The sequence below is a fragment of the Salvelinus alpinus genome, chromosome 1 (genome assembly GCF_045679555.1).
Source record: "Salvelinus alpinus chromosome 1, SLU_Salpinus.1, whole genome shotgun sequence".
In the NCBI taxonomy this organism is placed as follows: domain Eukaryota; kingdom Metazoa; phylum Chordata; class Actinopteri; order Salmoniformes; family Salmonidae; genus Salvelinus; species Salvelinus alpinus.
This window is the reverse complement of record NC_092086.1, coordinates 55245245-55253693: the sequence shown is the minus strand read 5'-3', so window position 1 is coordinate 55253693 and position 8449 is coordinate 55245245. Positions and strand designations below refer to the sequence as shown.

General features: G+C 41.0%; 1 protein-coding gene across 3 annotated transcripts; it reads left to right on the top strand.

Annotated features, from left to right (window-relative positions):
- Nucleotides 1–2125: 2125 nt before the first annotated feature.
- Nucleotides 2126–7657, top strand: LOC139580851 (SUMO-conjugating enzyme UBC9-like). 3 transcript variants are annotated; one of them, XM_071409930.1, is made up of 7 exons: nt 2126–2234; nt 4557–4642; nt 4743–4826; nt 5061–5133; nt 6208–6317; nt 6551–6630; nt 6830–7657. In XM_071409930.1, exons 2-7 carry the CDS (start codon nt 4577–4579, stop codon nt 6891–6893), a joined length of 477 nt encoding a protein of 158 aa, XP_071266031.1. In that variant the 5' UTR covers nt 2126–2234; nt 4557–4576; the 3' UTR covers nt 6894–7657. The 3 variants fall into 3 exon arrangements, with proteins under 3 accessions (XP_071266031.1, XP_071266022.1, XP_071266041.1); XM_071409921.1 differs by lacking the exon at nt 2126–2234 and adding an exon at nt 2337–2682; XM_071409940.1 differs by lacking the exon at nt 2126–2234 and adding an exon at nt 2381–2682 and having other exon boundaries at nt 6208–6399.
- The last annotated feature ends 792 nt before the right edge of the window (nt 7658–8449 follow it).

Here is an 8449-nt window from a genome sequence, read left to right as displayed (position 1 = left end):
TCACGTTGGCCACGGAGAAGGAGCGGTGGGGCCCGCAGTCCTTGGTAGTGGGCCACGTCTGTGGCAATGTATTATCCTCAAAGCGGGCAAAGAAGGTGTTTAGTTTGTCTGGATGCAAGACGCCGATGTCCGTGATGTGGCTGGTTTTCTTTTTGTAGTCCGTAATTGCCTGTAGACCCTGCAGAAACTCAAACAGGATGTACCCGTGACTAGAACCATTCAACGCTGGTCTGACCAATCAGAATCCACGCTTAAAGATTGTTTTGATCACGCAGACTGGGAAATGTTCCGGGCAGCCTCAGAGAATCACATCGATTTATACGCTGACTTGGTGAGTGAGTTTATAAGGAAGTGCATTGGAGATGTTGTACCCACTGTGACTATTAAAACCTACTCTAATCAGAATCCGTGGATAGATGGCGGCATTCGCACAAAACTGAAAGCACGAACCAACGCATTTAACCATGGAAAGATGACTGGGAATATGGCCAAATATAAACAGTATAGTTATTCCCTCCACAAGGCAATCAAACAAGAGAAATGTCGGTATAGGGACAAAGTGGAATCGCAATTCAACGGCTCAGACACGAGGCGTATGTGGCAGGGTCTACAGGCAATTACAGACTACAAAAAGAAAACCAGCCACGTCACGGACATCGGCGTCTTGCATCCAGACAAACTAAACACCTTCTTTGCCCGCTTTGAGGATAATACATTGCCACAGACGTGGCCCACTACCAAGGACTGCGGGCCCCACCGCTCCTTCTCCGTGGCCAACGTGAGTAAGATATTTAAACGTGTTAACCCTCACAAGGCTGTTTGGCCCAGACGGCATCCCTAGCCGTTTCCTCAGAGCATGCGCAGACCAGCTGGCTGGTGTGTTTGCAGACATATTCAATCGCTCCCTATCCCAGTCTACAATCCCCACATGCTTCAAGATGGCCACCATTGTTCCTGTATCCAAAAAGGCAAATATAACTGATCTAAATGACTATCGCCCCGTAGCACTCACTTCTGTCATCATGAAGTGCTTTGAGAGACTAGTCAAGGATCATATCACCTCCACCTTACCTGCCACCCTAGACCCAGTTCAGTTTTCATACCGCCCCAACAGTCCACAGACGACGCAATCGCCATCACACTGCACTATCCCATCTTGACAAGAGGAATACCTATGTAAGAATGGTGTTCATTGACTACAGCTCAACATTCAACACCATAGTACCCTTCAAGCTCATCATTAAGATTGAGGCCCTGGGTCTCAACCCCGCCCTGTGCAATTGGGTCCTGGACTTTCTGACAGGCCGTCCCCAGGTGGTGAAGGTAGGAAAATACATCTCCACTTTGCTAATCCTCAACACTGGGGCCCCACAAGGGCTCAGCCCCCTCCTGTACTCCCTGTTCACCCATGACTGCGTGGCCATGCACGCCTCCAACACAATCATCAAGTTTGCTGATGACACAACAGTAGTGGGCTTGATTACCAACAGCGACGAGACAGCCTACAGGGAGGAGGTGAGGGCACTCGGAGTGTGGTGTCAGGAAAACAACCTCTCACTCAACGTCAACAAACAAAGAAGATTATCATGGACTGCCCATGGTATAAAAGGGATAATCAACTAGGAGCTCTATGCGTTCACTGGAAATTGCATCTTATTAATGCCTCGCTGTTGTTATTTTACTGCTGCAGTTTAACTATGTTACTTTTATTTTCTATGTTTTACTTAACTTCTTAAAGTATTGTTGGTTAATGGCTTGTAAGTAAGCATTTCACTGTAAGGTGAAATACCTGTTGTATTCGGCACATGTGACAAATACAATTTGATTTGTTCATTATTTTCCATAGGACGCATAGCCCCTAGTTGATTATCCCTTACATATGTTTATGTTCTTCCTGGCCATAAGATTTTCTGGAATAACCATGTAAGAAATAATACATAAAAAACAAAATACTGCTTAGTTTCCTAAGGACTCGAAGCGAGGCGACCATCTCTGTCGGCGCCATATTGCATGATCAGCGAAGGGAAGGCGGAGGGATGGTGAATCGGGTGTGAGGCAGCCTCACCGTTGCTTCCTCCTTCTCCTCAGACTGACCATAAGATGCAGACCATCAGTCCAGAAGGAAAAAAAAGCCAATTGTTATGCTCACTTAAATTTTTTGATAAGAACAACATTGGCAATAAACAATAATGTTTTTTTTTATTATCTGAGCTGTAGATCGCGGCTTTCAAAAGGTTGGTGACCACTGCTTTAACTGATAAAAAAATGGTACAACACCAGATGAAGCCAACACGACGCCACACCAAAGATGGCCGAAAAGAAAGTCCATCAAAGGCGCCCTGCGAAGTGCCTGTGGGTTATGTCGAGATAAACAAATTGAGGTCCTCTTTCTTTAGCGAGCTAACTAGCTGAATGCTATCGTTCAGGTATTCACATATGCGGTAACTGGTAATGAAATCTCTCAATCTATCGATTTATGTCAGGGGAAATAACTTGGTCAAATTATTAGCACGAAAGTATCGTCATTAGTAAGCAGCTTTAACTAGTTTTGATAGTAAAAAAAAAATAGGCGACGCAGCTCATTGTTTTTAGCCACCCCCTAGCTAATTTTAGCTAGCTAACGTTAGCAAGCACCAACAAGCGAACGCCATCTAGACAGTATCAATTGAATTGAATTGTAAGGTAAGCAACTAACCATTTACCTGTAAACGAACTTCATTATATTAGCAAACTAGGCTAACAGGTGGGTGGATGCAAGTTGGTTGGCTAGTTTGATGATTTGTGGCTAATTAGACTGCTAACAGGGTAGCTAGCTACTGGCAATATCAATAACCAGAGCCATATGTAAGGGATAATCAACTAGGGGCTATGCGTCCTATGGAAAATAATGAACAAATCAAATTGTATTTGTCACATGTGCCGAATACAACAGGTATTTCACCTTACAGTGAAATGCTTACTTACAAGCCATTAACCAACAATACTTTAAGAAGTTAAGTAAAACATAGAAAATAAAAGTAACATAGTTAAACTGCAGCAGTAAAATAACAACAGCGAGGCATTAATAAGATGCAATTTCCAGTGAACGCATAGAGCTCCTAGTTGATTATCCCTTTTATACCATGGCTATAAATGAACACATTAGCTGCTAGAAATGTGTTCATTCGCAGGTAGAAATGTGTTCAACACCACTGAAGTAGTTAACAAGTGTACTTCATATCTACAGTAGTTGCCTTGGTAACTAAACAAACAGATTTGCAAGTTTAGCTAACCTAACCATCAGTCCTAGCTTGCTAATATGGAAATCGAATTCAACAATGCCAATAATGTTTTCAATTCGACGTTTGCTTTCAAAAGCAGCTCAAACATAGAACATGTAAGATTGAAATAGCCGTTTAATTCTACCATGCAATTTAGGGAAATATTACACGCTCTAGAAAACCCTTCAAGCCAATCAGAAACGAGTATTCAATAATGCCGTTGTATACATTTAGTTATAAAGTGGGTGGCTCGAGCCCTGAATGTTGATTGGCTGAAAGACGTGATATATCAGACTGTACCATAGGTATGACAAATTACTATTTGTCTAATTACGTTGGTAACCAGTTTATAATAGCAATAAGGCACCTCAGGGGTTTGTGGTATATGGCCAATGCAGCATCCACTTCATTGCTATCTTAAATTAATAAGGGAAAATTTGTATAGCTAGTGAAGAGGTTTTTAATTAGCTTTCAAGTTAACTTCATGTCATAAGAATCATGAGTAATCATGAGTTTTCATGAGTAATATGGCAAGTCAACATTTTACACTTACATTTTAGTCATTTTCAGATGCTCTTATCCAGAGCAATCTACACAAGCAATTTGTGTTGTGTCTTGCCCAAGGGCACATTGACAGATTGTTTTCAGCTTTTTTCTGCTCAGGGATTTGAACCAGGAACCTTTTGGTTACTTTCCCAAGGCTCTTAACCACTAGGCTACCTGCCGGTCACTTTCTAAATGTAATATGTGTGTTACTAGTTTCCTGTCCAAAATTGTGATCAGTAAAGTAACTTTTGGATTACGCAGACTCAGTAATGTAATCTGATTACTTTCAGTTTCTTTTGGATTACGTTCACCTTGAGAGACATTAGAAGAAGACAAAAATAATCTATCAAACACATTTGGAGTGTCATCATACACATTTGGTGTGTCATAGTGGTCTCTGACTTGTGGTCAGACACGTTCAGGTGGAACAAACTAAAACTGAATTGAATGTCATTGCGAAAACCAAGGAGTTATAATATATTTTTTCACTAACAATCCATCTAGTTTGTCAAATGTATCTGTAATCGGATTACTTTATTTTTTGCTTGTAATGTAACTGATTACAGTGAGGTTTTTTGTAATAGTTTTACATGTATCTGATTACATGTTATCAGTTACTCCCCAACCTTAACCCAACTATAGTATATCTTGGACATTTCTAATAAAAATGTTAGTTAGAAAAACCACTAGAGAAGAAGGATGTGTAGCTATCTAGCCATGTTAATTTAGTGTTTTTATGTCTCCCCACAGGACTGTGTTAATGAGTAGAAATGTCTGGTATCGCTCTTAGTAGACTGTCACAGGAGCGCAAAGCATGGAGGAAAGACCACCCATTTGTGAGGAGCTACCATACAAACAATGAAAATAAACTTGTTATGATGATTTGCAGAAGGCAAGCTTGTTCCTCAAAACGTATTTCCTCCCTCTCTCTCTCAGGGTTTTGTTGCTGTGCCTACCAAAAATCCTGATGGCACTATGAACCTTATGAACTGGGAATGCGCCATTCCAGGGAAGAAGGGGGTATGTCAACTTTCACATTCTGTAGTTTTTATTCTAACAAGACCCAACAACCACTAGCAGTCTGTCAGAATGAGTAAACAGATATCCTAGTGTTTCTTATAGTACATCAAAAAATGGCCAACACAAATGCAAACTGATGTGTTCTCAGTTAAAGGTGTTTTTATAGTGTGTAGGTACTCCCTCGTGAGCTGGAACAATTAATGGATGTAATGACTATATTCTTCAATTCTCTAGACACTGTGGGAGGGAGGCCAATACAAACTTCGAATGCTGTTCAAAGATGACTATCCTTCCTCGCCGCCAAAATGTGAGTAATCCTGCACATGACATGGTTACCTCAATAGGAAAGTGTTGATGTCACTGTCTGATCGATTTCCATTTGTTGGTTGATAGATAAGATTATTACATAATATCTATGTGCAGCAGGGAAGTGACAAATGGAAAAAAAATCATTACATTTAAACAGCCCTTTTAGGGGGGGGGGGGGCTTCTGTTATAAGAATAAGAAAAATGCATAAAATTCGATGTGAATTCAATGGTCTACATCGCGCTTCCTGCAGGGGGGGGGTTGTATCATGAAACGCTTGCTTTCAGGAGAGCGACGCGGGTAGCTTGTTGTTGTTGACCAATAGATCTAGAGCCTCCGTGTGGCAAGTTATTAGGAGATATCTAGGCTAATTAGTGGAAGATGGAATTAAAATTACAGAACTAAAAGTTAAATGAGAAGGACCGGCTACAACACCAAGAGCCAACAGGGTAGGCTGGTACTTAATCATCTGAATAGTTGGAAGGGGAGAAAGCACAGTTATGTAGTCTCAATTAGCCAAGCTATCGTTAGCTAGCTGGCTTAACTTGTTTCTCTAATTTTGATGCAGTCAAGACAGGTACTATGTAATCAGATGAGGTGATAAATAACTAGCAATAAGTTATCAACCAAGTCGACTCGCGCTGGTGAACTATCTCTCCCCTCCCTGTTCCCCTCCTCACTCAGACTCACACCGCATGTCCCCTCGCCGCTGCCTGCTTGAGCTGCTACTCTCATACTGTATATACAGTCATTGATAACAGCTCCGGTTAATAAAGTAGCTTAAAAATTGTTACAGCATTGTTGCATTAGGTATTTCTTTAATATTTCTTTAATCCCCTTGGATGATCGGGACCTATTAGTGGCAGTTTTGTGATAACTGCATTTTGATAACATTTTTGTGAACAACAAAACGGTTAAGGATTTTTTTTCTTAACTTTAACAATCCCAATTTCATTTCAACATTTTAACACCCCTGATGTGCAGTATTTTGTTCCTAGTCATTTTTGATATCGATGATAAGGAAGTCAACAGAAATACTTTAAATTAGAAATCATGTATTCTATATCCTCTCAGGCAAGTTTGAGCCGCCCATTTTCCACCCCAATGTCTACCCATCTGGCACGGTGTGTCTTTCCATCCTGGAGGAGGAGAAGGACTGGAGGCCAGCCATCACCATCAAACAGGCACACACGCACACACGCACGCACGCACACAAATACATAAAGAATGGGAGAGGCATCAGTGATTTCACCGGTTTGGAGGAATGTACGACATTGGCTCAACAGGCATCAAATTGCTGAATATTTTATGTGGATCAATGCATGGTATTCCCTGGTCGAGTGATTGTCTTCTCATCTACATTGTTTTGTATTTCAATCCATTCTAAAAGCTGACTTCATCTGTTTTGTATTCACAGATCCTGTTGGGTATCCAAGAGCTACTCAATGAACCCAACATCCAAGACCCAGCACAAGCAGAAGCCTACACAATTTACTGGTGAGTTTCGGTTGAGATACTTTTTTCTCTTTTTGAACACTGTACTGTATAATTGATACAGGCAAAGGGGCGCTTAGTGTGCTTTATAAGACACTTGCAAACATACACAATCCCACTTCGTTAAACTGAAAAGTATAGCCTTGTTGAGTGATACTCAATTTTATAATGGACTAATCCCCCTTTGTTGCCTCTTTTTTAGTCAGAACAGAATGGACTATGAGAAGAGGGTGAGGGCGCAGGCCAAGAAGTTTGCCCCCACATAAAGCTCCGCTGAACATCTGCCTGAGAAGCCTGATACAACACCTGGGTACTGAACAGCAAGCAGCACTTAGAGGACCAATCCAATGATCAATCTACAATTTGATATGTTCTTTACATGAGAAAAATGTAGCCTACATGAGAGCCATTTTAAAACAAAACAAAAAAATAATATTTTTGTCCAAATTTCTTTTTGCCTAGTTCACTTCTAAAGCATGCTTAAATCACATGCCTAAAACACTTTCATTATTATTATTATTATTATTATTATTATTATCTTATTTAATAAGATGCCATTTGCATTTGTGATCTGTAAATCAGGAAGCTACTTTGCCTGATATTTAGTCTTATCAAATATCACTTATTTAATAACAAATATTTTCAAATTGTAGTGTCTGATACATCATTTTGAAACTGAATCTGTACTTAAATAAATGACCCCCCAAAAAGCAGACAGAAAATCACCCAAACGTAAGTGAGCCTTATTTTTCGAAATGTCTGGTCACATTGAATTTAATTGTAGATTTTTATTGGGATGCCCCTTTAATAAGATGGATGTCAGAGCTGAGAGTGCTGCATAGAGAGCTGAAGAGGTTTACCTCCAAAGACTTGAGTGTATGTACATAATATAAATATGTAGGTCCATATGGATCTTATGTACTTTTCTATTGTTTTAGCAAGTTGATATTTGTGTGTGGTATTAAAAGTATTGAACACATTTTAAATGTAAGAATTGTGAAATAAAGTTAATTGAATGGAAAATACAAAACTGTTTGTCCTTTTTTCTTTGATAGTTGAATTTGTTATTGTCTGTGTGTGGTAAATGTACAGGATATTAGTATTTAGTAGGTAGGCTTTATTTGAACTGTAATGAGGGATTAAGGTATAAACTTTATTTTCCTGTGGTGCTGATCCTCAAAACTGGAGCTCCCCAGGGGTGCGTGCTTAGTCCCCTCCTCTACTCCCTGTTCACCCAAGACTGCATGGCCAGGTACGACTCCAACACCATCATTAAGTTTGCTGACAACACAACAGTGGTAGGTCTGATCACCGACAACGACGAGACAGCCTATAGGGAGAAGGTCAGAGACCTGGCCGAGTGGTGCCAGAATAACAACCTTTCCCTCAACGTAACCAAGACTAAGGAGATGATTGTGGACTACAGGAAAAGGAGCACCGAGCACGTCCCCACTCTCATCGACGGGGCTGTATTGGAGAAGGTTGAGAGCTTCAAATTCCTTGGTGTCCACATCAACAACAAACTAGATTGGTCCAAACACACCAAGACAGTCGTAAAGAGGGCACGACAAAGCCTATTCCCCCCTCAGGAAACTAAAAAGATTTGAGCATCCTGACATCCTGACCGGTTGCATCACTGCCTGGTACGGCAATTGTTCAGCCTCCGACCGCAAGGCACTTCAGAGGGTAGTGCGTACGGCCCAGTACATCACTGGGGCAAAGCTGCCTGCCATCCAGGACCTCTACACCAGGCGGTGTCAGAGGAAGGCCCTAAAAATTGTCAAAGACCCCAGCCACCCCAGTCATAGACTGTTCTCTCTAC

Coding starts and splice junctions, on each gene's coding strand:
- LOC139580851 (XM_071409930.1), top strand. CDS start 4,577: ATGTCTGGTATCGCTCTTAGTAGACTGTCACAGGAGCGCAAAGCATGG. Junction 4,643..4,742: donor GGAGGAAAGACCACCCATTT/GTGAGGAGCTAC, acceptor TCTCTCTCTCAG/GGTTTTGTTGCTGTGCCTAC. Junction 5,134..6,207: donor TCCTTCCTCGCCGCCAAAAT/GTGAGTAATCCT, acceptor ATATCCTCTCAG/GCAAGTTTGAGCCGCCCATT.